Genomic DNA, 23,199 nt, shown 5'->3' with positions numbered 1-23,199 from the left:
TAGCTGTATCGCATCTAGTGTTATGTATGAAAGTCTGAAACAGTCATTTAAATTTCATTAAATACAAATGGTGAAAATACCTTAATGGAATATTGTTTCACTGCTGTGAAGCCTTTAATACTTTGTTATGAAATTAGCTTGTATTGATGTTCGATGTTATTCCATTTTTTAAATATAAATAATAAAAATACTGCTTTGCATGGGTCTGTCATCTTAATATGAACTGCGATACATGTCAAGACAATTATAGTTTGGACAAAGACATATTGAAACATGAATTGTATTCTGAAGGTTACGTGTGAAAACTGTAAGTTTGCGACACACCATAAAACATAATTTTCCCGGATAGCATGAAATACTGATAGTAAACATTTGTTTACAACTAGTACATTCAAAATCGATTTTCTGCATTTCATATTTATATTTGGTATTCTGACATTAGTAGATAAAAACAAGCATTTCTTACAGATTAAATTGTTGGCAGTTCTAAAATATACATATACATATACTCATTGTTTAATTGGCGCACTTTTATCTATTCATTCAAAACCAGTGTTTCAATTGGGCAAATGAGCAGTTATCATACCACCGAATTGATATCTGCGTTATATATCGTTGCTTGATATATTTTTATTATATCATGGTCAACAGGAAGTTCTTATATCAGTCAATGTGTGGAGTTACGTGGGATTTGCGATAGAGTCAACAGTTTCTATCAACATGAATCAGTTTCAACAAACAAACAATTTGATACCAAGAACGTACATATTTTATTCTAGTTTAATGTCAAATATAACACAAACGTTTATTTTGATGGGACTATACATCTTAAATATCGATAAAGTCATTGCACTCGCAAGTGTTGCAGAGAACGTCGAGACAAATGATAACTGTATGCCAATCCTCAACTATTTAAACAAACGATTTAACACGCTTATGTTAGTATTGACACCATCATCAAAATGTCAATTGTAATACACATCTCCAAAATGGCGTTTCCAAACTATTCGGTGAAGTGTGTTCTTCGATTAAATTTGTCGCTTAAGTCCATTCCTGATTTCCAATTCAAGACGTTTATAATTAAAGCGGGTGTACTCTTCCCATTCGTAGTGCAAACAACTTTATTTCTCTATACGCCGTTTAAAATAAGCGATTATTCGTGACATCTTTTCGAACGCCGTTGCTACATGTATTTCAACGTGTAAAATCCGGATAAGCATAATCAGCCGGGATCCGTACATTTTAAATATAAACATTTGATTGTTTTGCATAATGTTTTGGAAAATGTGGTATGATAAACAGACAAACAGGTTAATGTCCCATCGATTTGTAATATATCAGGCTCGGCACGAATAAAAGAACGGCTCGTCGTTATATTATTCTAAGCCTCGCCTGATGTATTACAAAACGATGGGACAGTAACCTGTTATTCTCTATTAAGCAACAAAGTATAAAGTGTAAAAAGTTGTTTGTTTCCATTGACCAGTTTGCAACATAGGGATGAAATCGTCAATTTAATTAAATCTCTCACGAGTTTTCGAATCGTGTTTACTGCATTTGTTCATCTTTGAAATTGCTAGATAACATGATTTATCGTCCGGTCTGTCGGTTTGAAACGAAACCTGTCCAGAAAATTCATGTACGATGTCATGTTTTAAATGTCAAACATCGTGGTGTCCTTAAAGCACAGCGTAATCGTACCATAGTGCCATCTAACAATCGTGTTCACGCGTCATCGTTCCGTCGTGATTTCTATAAATATTTTCAAAACACATAGGCACTTACGACACCGTACACCTTTCATTTAGCCTTAATGCAAGTTAAATGATAAAGAGCTTTAATCTTTTAGTTCTGATTAACAAGAAAGCTATCTAGTATCGCATGTTCTAGTTTTAAAAAGTGATAGCAAGCATGAGAATAACGTTAATTTGTTTAGTGAGGTTAGGAAATTCACTTAGTCGTGAAAAAGGGTATTTACTTTTATCTTAAATTAAATATTGATACATTTACTGTAAATAATGATTCTCTGAGTATTTATCTTTTTTATTATATTTAGATATTACAGATGATTCGTTTTAATTAAAAAATTGCCTACGCATGTACACAATCTGATGAAGTGAGTGGCCGTAAAATGGCTACTAAAGTTAAAAATCAAGAAGATGATTTAGAGAGTGGAAGTACAACTGCAGAGGATAACAGAAGTGAGCATGTAGCAGAATCGAATGGTAACATGGACTTCTTCAAAACGCTAGCACGTGGAACGCACTATGGAATAAGGTTTTATTATTAAAAACAAGCGTGGAGTCTGTGATGAAATAATGTTCACTCGATTCGTCAAAGTACACACTGGACTTTCACCAATCCATATGTTTCATGAAAATGGTGAATGCGACAGTCCGATTCTATTCATAATAAAAATTGATGATAATAATTATAATACTATAACGTACATATATGCCTGATTTAAATCTAGTACAAAAGCTACTGTACATTAAAATTTTATAATGGCAAGCTCTTGCTTCGTGAATGTTGCATGTGTGTTATTAAAGCCATAAAGTCCTTCTTTGTCTGAGATGGCACTATTTGTGAAGACCAGCGCTCAAACTCAATTAATTTTCTAAATAAGCGAAATTGAACAATTGTTGGATTTCAAGCGTTGTTTTTTTTAAAGGCATTCAATTGTGTTGGGTCTTGCGCTGTGGGGGATGGCCGAATTAAATTACAAAAACTCCGATCCGTTGAGGTGACCATCAATGGCGCCGCGATCGGGTCTTGACCAACAAAATGACACATAATGTTATTTCCTCACAACTTTCATCACCATTGATCGTACTTCATATTGTTTTCAGATTGTCTGCGACATGTCGGATGTCTGCACTAAAGGCATACAAATGAAGAAATATTTAGCAGACTTTTACGACCAAACAATCGCATTAAACACAGCTACCTAGTGAATATTCTAATTTATTATCTAAACTGTACGATGTTACATTGCAAAACAAAATGACAGAAAACAAGGAGGCTCTAGATAAGGATTTCACCATTGCTGTAGCAGGTATATAAAATTATATTTTTAAAACTTCTATTTTGTATTTAGATCTCATATGTGTGAAGGATTCAGTCACCTTTTTCAGGTTAAGTGGTTTGAATATTTTTTCTGCAAATATTTTTTACCTTAGCTACAGACCAAATTGTTAAGACATGCTTATAATCAACAGGTGAAACAGAATCCCTTGTGCGAAGTTTTATGAACGTATTAGTTGGCTCGGAAGTTATCCCGTACTTTCTCGTCACTGAACCCTCAATCGTCTGTTCCATTCACGCCATACCATATGAAGACGAACAATTCATCCACATTCAGATGGCGAACAACGAAGAGGATATAATACTTTGCGGCAATATTAGTTCGTTAAAAAAGACGTGGAAAACGCTTCAGGCAACATTAAAAGGGAAAACCTGTCATCGTGTAGAAATTTGCTGGCATCTTCCATATTTTAGAAATACGGTAAATAAAGAAACATTGGTTATAATCATTTGATTATCATTTAGTTGTATACAATGAACGACAATACTTCCATTATCTAGTTGAGGAAAGGTACGAATAAATGCGTTGTTGGAAAAGTTATTTGCATATAATACTATGCTATAATGTTTAAACCTTTTTTAGAAAAACGTAAAAATAACCAGCAACCCATTCAACGAGGACTCTGAAAAAATGGCTAGCTTTGTATCCTATGCATCAATCCTGATATATGTTTGGCGCAGGACTAAAACGACTTTTGAAAACGAAGACAAGGTGAAATTATTTTGATCAATTTTGAAATTAGCCCATTTGCATACGCTTCTTTGTTTAAGTTAAGACTCGTTGAAAATTATAATACAGTCGTCGCAATATTAAGACATTGGTTATCCTTTTAAACGAGTTTTTCAAACATTAGTCGTTCTAGACTTGCAATTTATCATGTTTTGGAATATCATTACATCATTATAACATACATCACATGCAATTATTTTTTATTCAGTTAGTGCAGATTTGTTAGCATATACACGGACACCAAAAACAATTCAGCTGAAATTCTTTCGATCAAAGCCACATGCTGTTTGCATGCACAAACGGGATCAATGATGCAGAACAGGAGCAAATCGAAACATTACCATGGAACGAACTTGTTGCGAACATTCAGAAATTATTTCCAAGACTAACAGAAGACGGAAACATATTTAAGCTTAAAGGATGCGCATGGTTAAAGGTTCGTTGATTTGATAAATCGGATGTTTAATCTTACACCTTTTTACAATGTTATATTATAAATGATACATGTCAATAGTGAAGAAAATTAAAATAACAAATTCATTAAATGTGTGATTCTGAGATATTATAATAAATATATTTGTATAAATAACATACGGAAATTGTAATATTACTTTTGAGATCAAATGTTTCTATATCCGCAGATGGGAGGATTCCTTTTGTCGTCCGATTGCCAAAAGGGCGAATTAGAAAGATTTCTATATGGACTAAAGAGTATGGTTGACGCTCAGCAGATGAGAACAATTCAAAAACACTACAAGTAATGCTAGAGTCAATATTTTAAATAACAAATATGTATCATTGAAGTTTTTTCTATAATTTATATAATAATGCTTATCAAAACCTTTTTTTCAGTTGACTTGATTCATTTTCGCAGCACGTTCTCAAATACGCATCTGATAGAATCAACTTTGCACGAAATGCAAAAGTAACAAAGAGTTCCATACGTGAAAAGTTCGAATGCGTAAACCGGTTTTACAAAGAAACAGAGAAGGTAAATCTAAAAAACTATCTCTCTTTCATGGATTTCAATAATACCAACCTGCATCAGCATGTTTTACACTCACATACATATCCGCTCACATGCAGACGCAAACACACAACAACAACGCAAGTATGAATCAAAGCACACGTTCATACAGTTTTAACATAGCATTTTTTATTTTGCAGATGAACACGGAACTAGAACAACTTGCACGTTCTCAATGTATGCAGATGACGGATCTGTTGAAAAAGCACTAAAAGCAGAGTAGCGTTAAAAGCGATATAAAACGTAGATTTTATGCAAATAAAGACCTGGATATGCCAAGTGATGAAGACATCTTAGGGGTACAAAATATTGTACGGTCATACATCCTGAAGATGATTTTGGCGGAAATAGATGCATGGGAATAGAGCTCCAAGCACTACCAAAGCACCGTAGAAATGGTAAAAGGAGCTTTTGAAAATAAATGCCAAGTTCTTCAAGAGGCTTACTAAGAGGTTGAACACTTTATCGAGGGTGTCTCTGAACCATAATCCCGATTATACTGTAAGTACGTGTAATACATTTTAAAGAGTGTCGAACCGTTAGAATCCTAAATGCACTATGAACATGCTTTTGAGATATATGATGGGTAAACGTATACTATTGAAGTGTAAATGTTTGGTTTTTTTTTGGTCGTCGACCAACGGATTTGGAATGAGATGCATAGAATATAAACTGAGACGGCGATAGTTTGAGTTATTTGATAACACATATCGGAAATACAAACACCAGTTACGCTAATTACCACAGTATTCTACACCAAACTGTCAATTGTGTCTATTATAACACAAACATTTATAAAAATACTTATGCATATTATAGTTATAAAAGATAACTTAATACATTAAACCCGGGTCGTTGACTTACTCTTGCGTTTCTGTGATATCAAGATAAAAAATGACATGCGCGACACCTTCGAATTCCGTTTACGTAAGTCTTGGCAATTACCGATATTTTCGAAATCTCTCCTCCGTTATACTATTCGAACAAAGGCACATGTGTCGTTATTGATATGAATATTTATTCCAGTTTGCTTAATGTGACATCAGTCTTGTAAAAAATATTTTGCGAAGCATGTTTGAGCTGCTATGTACGACGCATTTATTTTAAAGTCTGTGTAGATGACATTCTGACATAAGCACATATACAAGTAACGTCAGCTGCGTTTTATACGTAAAAACATTTCAGTTATTTTAGAGGACGTCAGAAGAATAGAGAAAACTACGAGATATTTAGCGGGAATAGACTCATCTTAAACAAAAATAAAGAGTTCTAGATTCACTTAAATGCATATTCATATTTTAAAATTGCAACCTACGTCTGGATATAGTAGTTTGGTATTACGTTTTCCCATTGTTCTTGTCTCTTTCTAGTTGAAAAGGGAAATATTGTTCTTGACGCGCTGTGAGATATTGGAGGATTTGTGAAAGATTTCCTTACAGAAACTCCCATATTAAATATTTCAACATACATTACAATTGGCGTGTTAGGTTTGTTGGCGCTTCCAGTCGGTATTGGAATAGTAACTAAACTACAGAAAGATCTTGAAAAGTTCCACGAAGACAGCTCTCAGTTTCTAGACAAATGGTTTAAAGGGGCTTTGAAAGATTTCCTGAAAAGAGATTATATCAATAACCTGGTGCGTAAGAATTATCTCTCACGTTTAGAAGGTACCATCGATATGATGTGCGAACACATCGTACCATTGTCAATGAAAGCAAACAAGGTTTTGCTCGATGATCTGCTGAAAAATACCCGCAGTTCTAAAACAATTGTTGCAGAATTTTCTCCTGTGCGAACCAGCGTGCAACAACATATTACAAGTTTACGACTTTATCATTTAAAGTTCTTAGCACATGATACATTTTACCCAACGAAAATTAAAACGTTAGTCAAGATTACTAGCGGTCATTGTTCGGATGTTTATTCAGCTGAATATATGAAAGCAGATGTTACTATCAGGATTGTGAATGCTCGCTCCTGCGATCTGTTTTCTCACTTGGGCCACTTGGAAATGTTAAGGTAAGTAACAGTAAGCTATGGAAACGCGTGAAGCATTATATAGGAAATATTGAACTAAACTGCACTATCACGAGAGGGATGATTTACCGTTTGTCTTTTTTAAGGCAAATGAACATTGCAATACGAGAAAATAGAACAATACGACAATACAATTTACGGAAATATTAAACTTTTAAAGACAAAATTGATGAACAGAAACACTTCGTTGTTGCAGGAGATTACAACATTAGCATATTGTCATAGGAGTATGCTACACAGACAGGTTACCAGCACTTGTCGAAACAAAAGTACCGGAAACGAGCAGCTCCCGGCTAATGTTTATGTTTGAAAGATGCGATAAGACTCTTCAAGATTACGTATTTAGCACCCAGAAACTTCAGCGCGGGTACCAAAATTATAATAATTGTGTTTTAAATAAGTCGTATGTTTATATTTTTGTATTTAATGTAAAAAATATTGTTTATATTGATAGTATTTGAAATCAACATGCAATTAATTTAGAAGTAAAACATATACATATTGAGCACAGACTACTAAACACACCTTTATATAGAAACATTGAACCGGGCTTGCGGAAAGAGGCGCTGCAATTTTACAACCGAACATCTCAAGTCATATGCACGGCATTGCTCTATCTACACGGAAAAGGAAATCATCACGGGCAACTGAATCTTGGAAGCACTTTGGTAAATCACTGTGCAGCATTTTTTTTAAATATGCGTACAAACTGTTGTTTTATTTTTTTGTACATGTACATGGGTCTGTTGGTTTAATTGAAACTTTACTACAACTGTTGAATAACGTTTGCACTCATAATCAAAATAAACCTGATTATCGGACAATGATTTTTTTCGAAAACAATGTTTGAATACTGAATATTTTGTGTACAAAATAGCAATTAAATTTAAAAAAATAACAATAATAAATACGATTTTTTTTATTTCAAAACGATAACGGTATTTTGTAGTGGACAAACGGGAAGGTGAAAATCCTAGAGCCTTCAGTTCCTAATCATGCAATCAGAATAGATTGCACCAGGTTATTGGCTCCAGAAATTGTGTTGGTTGGGACGGTTGGCAAGGAAACGGACATGTTCTATTTAGGGACTTTATTACGGGAGCTTTGGTATGGACGGTAAGAATGCATGCCAATCAATATAATCGTTAAAGCAATGCCATTATATTTGTTGTTTCCTCACATCTGATCTGACGCAGCTTACATTTCATACAGATAGTTCTAGTTGTGTTTAATACAGATAGCTTTGTCTTTTCGAGCGAGTTTAAGAAAACATGAACCACAAGCTAATAGTCGCATCAGTCTGTATTCGCCAATTTATTGCATTCGTGGTAGAACAAAATGATTAACATCAAATACTTGTATGAAAATATACATAATGACGTCATAAAACCGTGCGGGACAGCGTTATCATATTGATACTCAAATAAAGCAAAGTTTGTTTAGATGGTATTTATTTTAACAACACATGACCAGTGAGGTAAAAAGTACGATGTAAATATGCAACTGTTGTTATCAATTATTTAGACTAGCCGATACCGACAGCCAAGTGGTTAAGATATCCTTGAATCCACTGCCTCGTCGAAGCTGTGCCGCCAAACAACCGATGCCAGAGGGGTTGGCACATTGTGTAGAGAAATGCTTGGATTCCAGTCCAGATAAGAGACCGAACGCAAGCAAGGTTCTGAAGGAAATTATAACACTGATGTAACAGTTGGCGTCACTTGAAAGGTGTGCGTGTATCATTGCAGTCGTCTTAGGTTTTGCATGTTAAACTTATCTATATTGTAGATGTACAGATAATGCATCATATCGCTATATTTGAACATTTTTGTATACTTTTGTTTTTTATAAATACATCAATTTTCGGCGCATTTATTAAACATTACCCATGGCATTTCTTACATGGAATCGAACGTTGGTTACTGAATGTTTATTGGTATTTGTCCATAATTAATAAAAAAAGGAACTGCAAATTAAAAATAAATCCTTATCACAAATTGTAAAAAAAATAACTTAAATTTTTTAAGAAAAACAAAACAAAACACACAAACAAACACTTACTTTAAACAATCTCAGGCCAATCAATGCATTGTATTATTATGCTTCACTTATTCCCGTAAAGTTGCATCCATCTACGATATTTCTTTTGCCAAATTTTCGACGTCGATTTCATTTTTACACATGCGCTTCACTCTTTTTCTGAATAATGGTTGCAATCCCGTTTTTTTTATTTAATATATAATGTTGTCTATTTTCCTCGAATATACATTTATATGATTTGGCTCTATTTTCATTCATTTTCAAGCAAATGTAGTGACTGTGATGTCCACCTTTTAAATTATCGGCACTTAGAACCAACAAACTTGTAAAAGCAAATGTAAAAGTAAATATAAAATGAGTTGTCTGGAATAAATAATCACATTATTTTAAGATACACATGCATGCTGTATATCTTGTAAGAGATGCATGGATCGCCAGGAAATGCAAAATTGCTTACATGTCACAATTGTTACCTCAATGTCATCAATTGATAACAAATACAATTCATTTCGTGACGGAGTATATGTACCGTCGTTTAGATGGTGCGTTTGATTATATCGATCATTTAATCACAAATAAATCGTATGACAAACTGTATTTAAAATAGCTTTGTAGTTGTTATGCACGTTTGTAAGTTTTCCGTATTGCTTTCTATACTGTAATCAAAATGGTCCAACGATGATCCCTGTGTTATATGTTTTATATGTTTTATGGATTAAACTATTCGGATTATACGGATTCCGATTCGTTACAGACTAATCTTGTGCTAAGTTATGTAAATGTGTCTACTTTGTTTTGAATTACAATTTATTTTGCTGTTTTTCTTTTCCATTTGAGATCATTGTTTTATCAGTTTGTGTCATTTATTGTAAAGCTATTTATTGTTAATTGGAGGCAATTGAATCCTAACATGGTGTCATGTTCTACATGATTTTACAGCATGCCATAAAGTATGCTTATCTGGAAATTATCGAAAGTTACATGGGAATTTCGATGTCAAGAAGTAAATAATGAATATCTAATTGCACTGTCTCTACATCTAGAATGTGAATATGTATTAACAAGAAGAAGCGATCTGCTGTGCGTAAATGCTGTATTTTATGTGGATACATCCATCGACCTATACTATGAAGTGTTAATACAATTGTGTGCATAATTTAACAAGTAAGACGAATGCATCCACTTAAAATTTGCTTATTTTGCTTGTATCTGATTTAAGTCCCACATCTTCGAAAACAGGTGCCGTTTGCTATTTATTCAAATAATCCTATGAAGTTAAATAAAACTGCACCAAATACGTAGTTATTATTTTCCTATTATTTCAAATCGTTACAACATTTACGTTGATAGCAGTTTACTAGGTATCATGGATTTTTTTAATACAAACGAAGAACATAATTATTTCAAATTGAATAAAAATCAACAAGCTTATCGCAAACGGAACTTCTTTATTGCACCACCCTCCAATAACCTGCAGTTTGTCATAACGGGATATAAATCCGGTCTAACCATCAAAGTGTAATGTTCATTTGAAAGCGTGGACGCCTGTTAGGCGGGGCTGTTTCATTGTAAGGCTCTAACTCAACGATGTTTAAACTAAAAGAGTAATATTTTAGGTCTAATCATAATTAAACTTGCTCAACATATTTTTATGGCATTTTCGCTGACTTTAAAATTGTTGTATCTGATTAAATTGATGACCGCAAATGTAAGAGAAGTATTCCTTATATGACTGTAGTGAAACCTTCTCAACACTCTTCAAGTAACAACTTTTGTCCAAGTTCTATGAAACTTTGTCTGAATATTTGCAGGAGTGGTATCGCGGTTGATATTGAAAATGGTTGCGGTTGGTTTAAAATCATTGCCTCAAATAGGCGGAGTGTTTTTCGTACATGGCTATAGAGAAAATTTGTAAACACTCTGTAAGTCATATGTTTGGTTTTAATAATCATGAGAATTTTATCAGGTCAATTGGTCTAATGATATCAAGGAGGAGTTCAAAAAGAGTTCCGGTATGTTGAAAATAATTGCCGCCAGGGCCGTTGATACTTGTCTTATATGGCTTAATCGAAACCTTGATAACGAGGTTTTTTGGTCGCGTCAGATACTCGTGTTGATAAGATTGATATAGAAACTGTTTCAGCCTTACTTCCACTTTAACAGTCGACCGTTGAGGCAGACAAAAGATAATCAACATGCATAAACGCAACGACATTAAAGGCAATGCTCTCCGACACATGACATTTGAACATTGGACGATTTTCATCCAACCATTCCGATAAACTGTCGCGTGCAATCGGTCACTAAAGCTTTTGTCGCCCTAGATGTCATGTGCGTCAGCGATTTTAATCGTACACGACTTTTCAATAATATTTCGAATTATTACACGATGTCAGTTATAATCTTCGCAATCCCGTTATCAAACCAACTTATAGATTAGGTTGATATGAATGTAAAGTTTTTTTCACACGTGTAAAAAACTATCCTTGTAATATTTTATATCGTAATAAAGCTAGTGTGGTCGAAGTGGGAAACATATTGCAAGTTGACCGCTAAAAAATGAAAAACGTATCATGCACATCAAAAAGAAATCATTTTATTTTTGTATGATTCACTATTTAAAATTGTCATAAATTTAACTATACATTCTCAAATAAATGAACATTTTTATTTATCATTATAATGTTAAAAATATAAATATTTTTTTTTGTTTACATGCTTTCTTGTTCTCCATTAATATACCGACGTGAACAAGCGAAAAATACAACGTCTATAAACAAAGCTTTAAATGTTCTTGCCGAATGGAACGCTATAGGAAGGAGCCGAGTCGTTCCGAACGGGATGATCACTTTGTCGCTGTCCTAACAACGCCTGAGCATGCGCACTGGCGAATTTCCGGTAGAAAACGAAAGTGGACCCTGCTAAGCAAATTACCCCCGTGCTGAGAAACACGATAGTGGTGATGAGTACTGCTCCATTCATGCACATCGTTTCTTCTGTGATGATTTCTGAATATAGTGATTGTAATTTGTAATAAAGAAATATAGATAAAATCAATAATGTAAAGTAAGACATGCTATATTAAAAACGTGTAAGTTACATTTGTTTATTGTAAGTCGAATTAAACATTATACACATCACATGTCAGTAAAAAAAATAATATGCCTTTATCTCATTTTAATACTTCTCAAGCGCCTTTATCAAAGTGTCGTTTAATATTTTAAAGATAACTTGCAGTTTTGAAAATGGTGAAACAATTCTACTGATAATCAAACAGTCCAGTGTACATTAACACGGTATTAAGTATTTGTTTTAGTGAAAATCACTCACGGATTTCGGAATATTTCTCCACAATTTTCACTCGAGCCCCGACGTCGATATCGAAATCCTCCGTCTGTCTTTTGGCAATGTCATGTCCAATGGACCCCACGCTTTCTTGCTTGCTCGGGACTTTGTTCGATGCATTGATTTCTCCTATCACGTTGGCAGGCGTAACATCTCGCTTCTTGCGTCCCCAACCGGCATAGCCCATGCAGTTGGACTTTGATAGAAACGGTAATAAACGTTCATCTATATTATACAAGTTTAAATGCTTTTTTATCTTAAATACAAAATTTTATCTGGCAAAAGAGGTAAATCCCGTCATCCAATGAAAAACTTCCCGTATTTAATGTTACTGAAACCAATAAATCCGTTATTTTATTAAATTAACTCATTATATAAGAGCAGCGCTCTGGGAAAACCGGGCTTAATGCATGTGCGTAATGTATCATCCCAAATAAGCCTGTGCCGCCGCAGACTGGACTGGTTTTTGGTTTAGATCAGACGTCAATTTAACCAAAAATCCATATAAACAGAAATATCGCCCAAATTTAATCTAAGCTGAGTGCACAGGCTTATCCGGGTCGATAGTGTACGAACATCATCAGTTACGAACATATCTTTCCGATTGGCCGCAGCCGAATCCACGCTTAAAGGGGCCTTTTCACAGATTTTGGCATGTATTGAAGTCTGTCGTTAAATGCTTTATATTGATAAATGTTAAAATTGGATCTAAAAAGCTCCAGTAAAATATTAATTCTAAAATTAAATAAAGAAAACAAAAGTAAACCTCAACAGGGCTCAAACCACTGACCCCTGGAGTCCTGGAGTAAAAGTCTACGATTTAGACCACTCGGCCACCCGTCCTCATTCAATCAAGTAAGTATTTTATACTTTATATACGGAACCCTCGTAGCTTCACAAAAATAAAACAACAGAACTCTCAAATTATTCAATCGTTTTGCGTTTCAACGATTTATAATTTTCAGGTTTTTAAATCGTCAGAAGATGCATATAGTGGCTATTCTAGAACATGATTAATGTTCAGTATTATTGATTTGTAACAAATATCATAACTAAAATGAAAATTTGCGAATCAAAAACAACTTTTTTGTTAATTTGTCAATTTAACAAAACGTGAAAAGGCCCCTTTAAATGTTCGTCAGTTTAATACCTATCTTTCCGATTGGTCGCAGCCAAAGCCACGCTTAAATGTTCGTGAGTGGATTACCTCTTCACAGTCGCCTTTACAGACTTGCAGCACACATGTAAAGTTCATCTCAATCGCTCCTCCCTCTAAGTTGGTTGACCGGAAGGCCCCGAACTCGCTCATGAGGTAACCGCGCTTGAAACGCGAGAAGTTCGGGAACAGGTCCGTGTCAGTGGCGCAACTGAGAGTGATGCATATTTGGGTAACAACACCATTGGCGAAAAGCATGTGCTAATATTGCCGTGCTAACCTTACAGTAAGAACTCAATTCACACATCCGGCGTGATTTTGGTTGTATTTCATCACAACGGACAGGTGGGGTACTCCACTTTATACCCACCGCAAAAGACCACATTAAAACTGAATGTAAAAGCTATTTCAGTAAACAAAAAAGTGCGTGTAAGGCCATTTTTTATATTCATGATTCTTCGTTATTATCAATTAATACGTAAAAGTTGTGAGAGTTAATGCAGTATGTATCGTCATTTTTATCTAGTGCCATTATATAGACATTTTACAATAAAAACCCAGACTGTATCTGTATTCAATATGTTAATTGGCTTCTCGCGAGGGGAGACAAAACGGCCACTCTCTTTCCAATTCTCTTCAACTTATTTTTCAGTTAGCATTATTATGTTATGTAGTTTATCATTTTCGTTAAATTGCTATTTTTCTTGTGAGATGACAAATATATTGTAGTTTTACAAAAACAAATGAAGAGGAAATTATATCCCCACCATAGCGAACATAACATTCTTCCGAAATAAAAAGCAAATATCAGATGTTTTCTGTGACTTACACACATAAATGTACAATGTTTATCAAACACAGTGAGAAAAGTGACTATTTTCAAATGTCCTATTGAATATAATTCAGTGATTAAATGGCAACTGTATAAATCATTTTAACAGTAAAGGTACCGGTCTCTGCTAAAACTCAATTGAAATAAAGGATTAATGCACGTTTAGCAAGATCTTAATTTAATCCGTCATTTATTGTGAATTTCCATCAATATAAAAAACACTCTAGCCCTAATCTTTTGCTAAATTCAATTGCATTTGTTCTGTAGTGTTATTGCTGTTTGAGTCATTAGTGTTTTGCTTTAGAAATCTATTGAAAATACGTATTTTTAGATTGTGTCAATATGACTTTGAATTAAGAAGGGCGTTTGTTTTATGTTTCCACTTACATGGGTTGTTTAAGGCTTGCCAGTCCGCCCATCTCCAGTAAACATGCCCATATCGGCTGAGATGATGACATTACCTGAGCTCTTTGCTGATAAAGAGCATACATTGTCCCGACTTTGAAGTTATTTACTAGTTTTTAATATGGGTTAAAAAAAAATATATTTTTTTTTTGGGGGGGGGGGGTTGGGGGGCATTCTATTGCAATTACATCATGTGGTTTCGCATATAAGAAGTTTTTTTTAAAGATACAAATTGTTAAAATGCGTTCGAATATTGATTCGGTATTGGTCCGCTCTCTGTGGAGATATATAAAATGTATCTCTCAGCCTGACATATGTTCGACATCACATCTGTTAATAATTGTTAAATATACCTTTCACATGATATTTTAGAGAAATATAGATAAACTGTCGGGCACTGTACTGGCTTATACGCACGATGTGGTACGTCAGGCGCCAAGACTGATCGTCTATTTAAACAAAAGATTGGTCATAATTTGCGTCTGTCTTCTTAAGGTTTGCTGTAACCTGGTAAAAGGTTACTATGTATGTAATTAAAGTAAATGTACGCATTTGCTTTTTCTAATATTAGTAAAAAAATAAAACAAATGAAAAAGTATGATAATAAATGGTATAATCACATGTTTCTATGAAACATAGTATTGGTAACATTGTCATCAGTTTTGACAATCTTAGCTGATTATCATTGAAAACAATTTTTATTGGAAACGTAGAAGCAGATTTAGATCTGGAAATTTGTGACGTCATTATTCCAATCTTGGGCCAACGCCAAGCAATAATGTACATCCGGACTCGAGCCTACGTTATACCCACAATCAGGCCGATCTATAAAACAAACCCTCTCAGTTTGTCGTTTTTATGTCGAGCGAAATACAAAACAGTTTAACTGTCAGATCGATGCGACTTTATTTTTATTGAACAGCATATGGATATTTTCACTTTTTTCACTTTGTTATTTATGTTGGAGTTAACAAGTAGGTTATTTATATCCTACTTTCGCGCCGCATGTTAATATAACAACCTTTAATTTGCATAAAAACAATCAACATCATGATAAAACAGTGTGTAGCAAGTTATCTTTACACAATTAAAATATTATAATATACTTACAAATCGTCGATGAGGACAATCTGAGAAGCAATGCAATATCTTGCCTTGATATCGAAGTCTCCTAAAAGAATCATTTTAGGACAAGATATCACCATTAACACTACATCTTCGGTAAAATTTAACATACAACACTATATAAGTGTTAATACTTATATGCAGGGATTTATTAGACTTCTCAGTGAATTCGCCTATCGATGTGAGCAACGAACGAAGTATTCGTATTAAGTAAGCTACTTAATAAATAACGATGTAAGATTCATTTCAGAAATGACATTTAAAGATTTCAACTGCAATCAAATTCACATTATTCCTCCTTATATAAGCAATTCTTCAGGCAATAACAATATGTAACTGCATCATTGAATATAATTTATAATCAAATAAATGTAGTAAGTTTGTAAACAGAACTAAATGGGTGAATTTGGGCAACAAGCTATTTACCATGAAGAATTGTATGTGGATGCAGATAGGTCATGACTTGTTTGGGCAGTATATAAAAAAATGTGTTTTTCAATAGCATTGTCATTTGTTTGCTACTGACAGTGTATAAAAGCAATGTACACTATATCCTCTAAAATATTATCATTCCCAGCTGATATGTGTTGCATGTATTTTTAAAAGCCCTTATGCGTTGTAATTTCTAACAAGCATAAAACACGTTTAAATTGAAGAAATGCAGCTAGAATCAACTGACTTCCTTTTAAATCACATACTGAACAACAAAATGATCTAGTTCTAAGCGATAATTGCCTGAATGCCTTTTTAAATACACATACACAGTTTCTGACTTAAAATGGCAAACGATTAAGCTTAAGAAACGCTGCGGCGACAGAATTTCTTGTTCGAATTCTGAATTTCACTAAATTTTAAAACTGAAAACCAATACTCAATATAAATTATCAAAACACAGGTATAACCGCCGTTGTACGGTCAATGCAAAACATTGGGTTTTAAACCAGTTTGAGGGCTAGCAGAACCTTACACGTTCCCCAGAATTATTTACAAACCGGACGCGCGTATAAAACGATCTCAATCACACAAAAAAACAACATTAATATTTAAACGTGACGCGTCCATTGAATACTACATCTATTCATTAATGTATAAGTGTGGACAGTATCTGACATCTATTTCGGATTAGAGGATCAAGTTATTTGTACCAATAGAAATACGGTGTACTTTAACATATAGTAAATTATTAAACCATCAAATTAAGGAAGAATCTACATAAAATTGTCAAACACGATGTAAGATGTATTTACAGTAAAGTTATTGCATCTCCATAACAAAATTTAGCTCCATTACTTGCAACCTATAACGACTGAACTATAAAACATTGCGATATGCTTGGGGATGCTGAATCCACGCAGCACAGTCAAATGTAAGTGCTGTAGTATTTTATATAGCACACGATGAAACTCCGTAAACTCTATTAGGAGAGTGGATCTTGTTCTTACACAATATTTGTATAACTGTGCACCAACTACGAACATACATGATTACATTTTTGAACGCTCAACTTTACTTAAGATATTTCGTACGTTGATGGGATACGATTATTCAACACGCACCTGTCCACTCGTCGCCAAGCTGCAACGTCATGATAAGGACATCCGAAAGTTTAACCTCCGTCCCACTGACTTCTTCGTCGGATACAACCTTGTAGAACTTCATGGCTGCCGAAGGTTTAACGGTCATATTGACGCTGCTATCATCCTGCTTGTCTCTGTTATGGAAATAATAAAGGTACACTCAAAAAGCCAGAAGTATCTTAAAGCATTGCAATGCACCAATAGTACTTTTGAACAGATAATTATAGTTGCTCGTTGTACGGTAATGTATCTCGTATTGTAAGTTTTTTGTAACCAAAGACGCACGCTTTGTTGCTATTGGAAACCAGAAGGTCACTTGTATCGGCGACGCAGAAAATGGGGATAACTTTATCGGCTCCGGTCTGGTATCCTCTGCTTTTCTGAACCACGATTCGGAACAACATTTCCTTAAAGAAAATAGTAATAAGTATCGATGTTATAAATATACGTTCTGAATTAATGATTAAGATTTGATTGTAAACAGAATAGTATTTATTGTCAATGCTCACAGTTAAAGCTTTACTTAATGAAAACATTGCATAAATCGTGTTAATTTGATATATATATATATATATATATATATATATATATATATATATATATATATATATATATATATATATATATATATATATATATATATATATATATATATATATATATATATATATATTATATGCCTCGGGCTTTGATATGCAAATAAACAATTACAATACAGGTTATAGTTAAAGCCACTTTAATTATTCTAGACATGCGCTTGACTGGCAGCCGCATTCAATTTATTTAATTCAATTACTGCAAAAGCTGATGCATTTAATTGGTTATACCATGATATAATAGTTTACAGTGCAAAACATGATTGGACTGCTTTGATAATACCGCCATAAGCGAAATTGATTAATGCAATAACGTGTATACTAAGTACATTTGTCGCTATTAAGTTTTTGTGTTGCGTTGTGATGAAAGTCCATATTAACGATACGCGTGTCCTAAATCAACGCCGGTAACTCAATTAGGCATTGCAACAGACACCAAAGAAATCACACACTAAACTCATAGACAACTTTTAATAAAGCAATGTATTTCATTCCATTGTAGGGAATGGATATCGTTTATTAGTTCTTTAACTTTTGGCATAATCAATATCTAAGAACTCGCATCAAAGAACACTGCTCATAACAGGACGTGATGTGAGTGGATCACAAATCTAATTTTACTCTATGTACAATATATTACTATATATCACTATATTACTAAATTTACTAGAAAATTTTAATTGATAAACACAAAACCACAACGAAACTACCACAAAAATTGGTCAGGTATTACCCAAATGTGTGCATATAATGAAGGTATGTTGCTTACAAATAATCATTTCAATTACTGTTTTTGAACACATACGCGGTTTTCGCACGTATCCCCAGTAACTTCGATCATATAGTAACTTAGAACTATACACTAAAGGCATACCCATTTTATTCCACACTCCTCAAAATCGAATTCGTAAAACGCAATTCCTGATGACGTCACACGCTTGCAGGCGTCTCCCTGGCCCTGGATGTACACAAGCCCGTTGTCGGCTGCGTCATAGGTCGAAATGACAAGCTTGGTCTGTGTACAGCTTTCCACGTTCACTAAAAAGTGAGAACAGTGGAAATGTCAAACAAGTATGTTTCAATTTTAAATATTGTTTTTTTTTTCCAAAACTAATCCAACTATCATGAAACAGATCATAAAGGACATGCAATATAAGCTTATTTGTTATCATGCCTTTGTAAATTGTATCGATGCATTGATAGAAATGTTAAAAATAAAACTTATATTTATATAACTAGGGGCATATGTATCTTACATAGTGGCTCGAACACTGCCTCCGTTCTCGTGAATAATGACGTTATCACACAAATCCATAATGCGTATTTCTGAAAAAAAGTAGCTATATTCATGAATATATGCTTAACATTAAGATATTCAAACGATTACTCAATTCCAGTCCAAATAAATAAGTTCCAATAAACGAAGCATCTTGTTCTTCCTAACATTTTAGATTTAAAAACTTATGTTATTGATAACAAGACATGTGCAGCAGTTTAAGTCTATTTGCAATTGTATGCGGACCATAACTGTTGTATTGTCTTAAGCGATTGAGAAATGAAGTTTAAAACGCCGTTTAGATTCTGTTTAAACATTTATACAATCACTATTACTACATTTCTAGAACATCGAATAGTCCCATTTAACACAATAATAGCGTTAAAGTTGGATTATTATTTATAGGCCTTTTATAGAGATTCTATCATTAAACCATGTTAATAAAATGAATATATGAGAAGCATACACTTGTGATCGGATGATTAAATGTGGGCCGCGTTCTGTGAAAAGGGAGTTAAATGCATTTTATGCATTGCGAGTTTATGATTTCGTTTAAAGAAAGTCTCATCTAGAGAAAATCAACTTTCGGCGGAAAGTTTCGTCCCTGATTAGCATGTGCGGACTGCACAGGCTAATCTGGGACGACACTTTACGTAATTGCATTAAACCCCCTTTTACCAGAACACGGCTCATATGTTTAATATCCATTTTGGATAATTTCACTGAGCATAATATTTTTTGTTTTTCACAACTTAAATTGTTACAAACTTTTTCTTCTGTACATCAATGCTGCATTTACATATGTATTGAATGATAAGAACAATGGTAAAACAAATCGTGTGCAAACAAAGAATTAAACAAAGACAATATTCTATAAAAAAAATACGCATATCTTCAAATACGTAATTTCATGACGATAAATGCATTATGTATATTCATCCCACTTTCACAGCGAAATCGGTTGAATAAAGCCGTTTTGATTAAATTTCTGGTATACTCAACGGCACGTGCAACGTTGTTAGGCTAAATTGTAAACAAATGTAGTTCCTTGTGTATAACAACTAAATGTTATATTGATGTTATAAAACTTGTAGATTCGCAATTCAATATGAATAAAATTGTTAATAATAACGCACGACTCTTTGTCACAGAACGATATTCTGATTTTAAAAACTGATTATTTGATCAGCGGTTATTTTTGGAACGCGGAGTAATACACCGACCTTGGTTACACTACAGTCATTATCAAAGTACGACAAACGCTCTTGAAAACGCGAAATTATCCAGTTAAACTAATTTTGTTTAAATATACAGGTTTACTGAATAAAAAGTGGGATAAATAGAATAATAGGTAAGTGTTGATTATTGATCAGGTTTATCATGCTCGGCACGAAACGATAAAGCACTCGACAAGGCTCGTGCTTTTTGTTTTCTAAGCCTCGCATGATAAACCTGATCTATAATCAACACTAACCTATTATTCTCTATATTGACTTACGAAGGGTATATAGTTTTTATTCTCTTTTTGGCTACAGGTTTGTAAGGTGTTATTTATTACAAGCTTAATGAAGTTATTAAAGGATGATGTATAAAAAAAATAATAGCTTACCATGATCGTGGAAAGATTCGGAAATCCAAAACACCTGAAGCTAACTTAGTACGAATACATCATTATTGCACAACTAAAATAATTTTAAGACAACAATTAAAATGAGGCGACCATACTAGGCATAAACAACAACGAAATAATAATATAAAACAGTTATGCAGTCACATTTCAAATATTAAGCTTACGCATGCGCAGCCAAATATTACAGACGTGTGATATTGACATAATTGTATTAGCACCACAGTAACAATCGTGAATATTTAAAATCGGCCGCCATGTCTACGGAGTTGAACAATTGATATCACTTACTAACCACGCAGGTGTTGACTGCAATAAATATTTAAGTACAATTGTTAAACTACCAAAACGGCTGTTATGACATTTAATTAGCTAAGTCGGTTATATGAGTATGTATGTTCATACTATGAATATACAAGTATGCATGTTAGAAACGGGAAATGTTATATGTGCAGGCTAATCAGGGACGACACTTTCCGCTTTTAAAGCGGGTATATACGATCTTGTCAAATATTTATTAATTAATATAAAATGTGTAAAAAACTTATTATACATATATTTCAATATAAACTAAAATAAAAGTTAAGAAGAACATGTGTCGAAAAATGCTGAATAAGCCAGATATTTAATTCTGAAATCGAAAAAGGCTGTACAGCCGAATTCGCCAGCATGTATATCATGCATGTACGATGTGAATCTAAATTTAGTTTAACGGTTCATTTGAAATTCCTGCAGCGATATCGATTCATACGACACACGAACACTTACTAAAAAGACGAATGCATCGGTTATTGTAGGAAAATAATTACGAATTATCTTCGTCACAATCGGCTCGGGGCGCTAATTTGTATTTGCTGTATTTTATGAAATTCGTCTTAAATGTATCATTTTTCTTGCATATTGTGTGTTATTATAACATATTTGTATCAATATTTTACAATTCAGCACATATAAAAATCGTATATACCCGCTTTAAGAAATATTTCGTTTAAAGAAAGTTTCTTCTTATGGAAAATCTAGTTTATGCGGATAGTGTCGTCCCAGATTAGCCTGTGCAGTCCATTAGTGGTGAAACCTTTACGCACATGCACTAAACCCCATTTACACAGAGAGAGTCTCATATATAATATATAATCTCTTTGTTTTACATAGATGTGAACAACAATATATTCAATTGAATTATTTATTCTAGCAAAACACGTGTTGCTATAAAAGATATAGTTGGTTAGGGCTGACCGGAGGATCGGACCTGAGACCCTACCGTTTAATCGCCTATTTGTTTGCCTTTCTGTATGTCTGTCTGTCGGTATGTCCCTCCATCCTTCTGCCCTCCCTCAAGCCCGCCAAACCGTCCAACGGTCATTTCGTCCGCTCGTCCATCCGTCTGCCTTTCTATATTAAATATTATTGCCAAATAACCTGTTATTATAACTTGTAACTGCTCGTTTCCGCGCGCGAGATATCAGATGCTAATGCTCCAAATTTGATGAAATGTGAAATGAACTATCACTATAGGGTTGGCATAGGCATCGTTGTCAGAATGTTATTGACCAATAATTGTTTAGTGCCTTATTGCCTTTAGATTATAAATAAATGTATGACATTTTCTAAATAATTGTTCGTGTCTGTGCGATGTCTCAGGAACTATTGATCCTAATTAGTTGAACGTTAATATTCGCTTTCATTTTAGTATATATATGCATAATTTGAGGTCGTTTTGCTCGACTGATTTTATTCAGGGAATTATTGCCGTTAAAATACTTTTTCTTTTCAGCGTATAATCGGTGTCTGATCAAATGAATTACTTATCCAATTTTGACGAAATGTAACATGCAGTAACCCTATGGAGTTGACCACAGGTGGTTAGCGGGTGGCTATGATATTAATGAGTGAAAACATCATTTTGAATGATAAATAATCATAACGAAAAAGCAACTTTTCTGGAAAAAAAATCACTATCAAATATATTTAAATAACAAGATATTCAACTCGAAATCACCCGAAAACAGGGTGCATCGCTTTGAACAGACATTACTTCATCAATTTTGCAGCGATGTTCATAAACCAGGTCTTATTCAACGCAGAAATGAATTTCCTTTCTGGAAATGTTTATATCTTGTTGTATTTCTACACATGCTGGGTCAAATTTTAAGAAATAAAACGATGCACAATATATATTTGATTGTGAATTTAGTTTTTCAGAAAAGTTGATTTTCCGTTATAATATGATTATGTATCATTCAAAATGATGTTTTCACTAATTTATATCATTGCCACACGCTAACCACCTGTGGAGTTCACATACACCTAATGTCAAGTTGTTCCGCTGCGATGAGTTTTTG

General features: G+C 33.8%; 1 protein-coding gene and 1 long non-coding RNA gene across 3 annotated transcripts; one reads left to right on the top strand and one right to left on the bottom strand.

Moving 5' to 3' along the window:
• The first annotated feature begins 1,904 nt into the window (after positions 1-1,904).
• On the top strand, positions 1,905-3,796 carry LOC127837981 (uncharacterized). 2 transcript variants are annotated; one of them, XR_008029576.1, is made up of 4 exons: positions 1,905-1,970; positions 2,057-2,277; positions 2,850-3,505; positions 3,668-3,796. It is a non-coding gene; the product is annotated as an uncharacterized LOC127837981 (long non-coding RNA). The 2 variants fall into 2 exon arrangements; XR_008029575.1 differs by having other exon boundaries at positions 1,912-2,277.
• A 7,906-nt stretch (positions 3,797-11,702) lies between these two features.
• LOC127839967 (uncharacterized) lies at positions 11,703-22,220 on the bottom strand. The gene is made up of 8 exons (XM_052368359.1): positions 22,142-22,220; positions 18,829-18,992; positions 17,644-17,765; positions 17,338-17,492; positions 15,767-15,827; positions 13,471-13,630; positions 12,249-12,519; positions 11,703-11,926 (listed from the first exon to the last, which is right to left on the bottom strand). Exons 1-8 carry the CDS (start codon positions 22,218-22,220, stop codon positions 11,703-11,705), a joined length of 1,236 nt encoding a protein of 411 aa, XP_052224319.1.
• Positions 22,221-23,199: the final 979 nt, after the last annotated feature.

The sequence above is a fragment of the Dreissena polymorpha genome, chromosome 7 (assembly GCF_020536995.1).
Source record: "Dreissena polymorpha isolate Duluth1 chromosome 7, UMN_Dpol_1.0, whole genome shotgun sequence".
Lineage (NCBI taxonomy): Eukaryota > Metazoa > Mollusca > Bivalvia > Myida > Dreissenidae > Dreissena > Dreissena polymorpha.
Note: the sequence above shows the minus strand (reverse complement) of the source record. Positions and strands in the feature narration are given on the sequence as shown.

What these genes read in the sequence shown, in the direction of transcription:
- LOC127839967 (XM_052368359.1), bottom strand. Translation starts at nt 22,220, where the DNA reads ATGACCGTTGGACGGTTTGGCGGGCTTGAGGGAGGGCAGAAGGATGGA. An exon ending in ACAGACAGACATACAGAAAG is followed by an intron (nt 18,993 to 22,141) that starts GCAAACAAATAG and finishes CTCACTTTTTAG; the next exon opens with TGAACGTGGAAAGCTGTACA. An exon ending in AGGAGTGTGGAATAAAATGG is followed by an intron (nt 17,766 to 18,828) that starts GTATGCCTTTAG and finishes ATTTTCTTTAAG; the next exon opens with GAAATGTTGTTCCGAATCGT.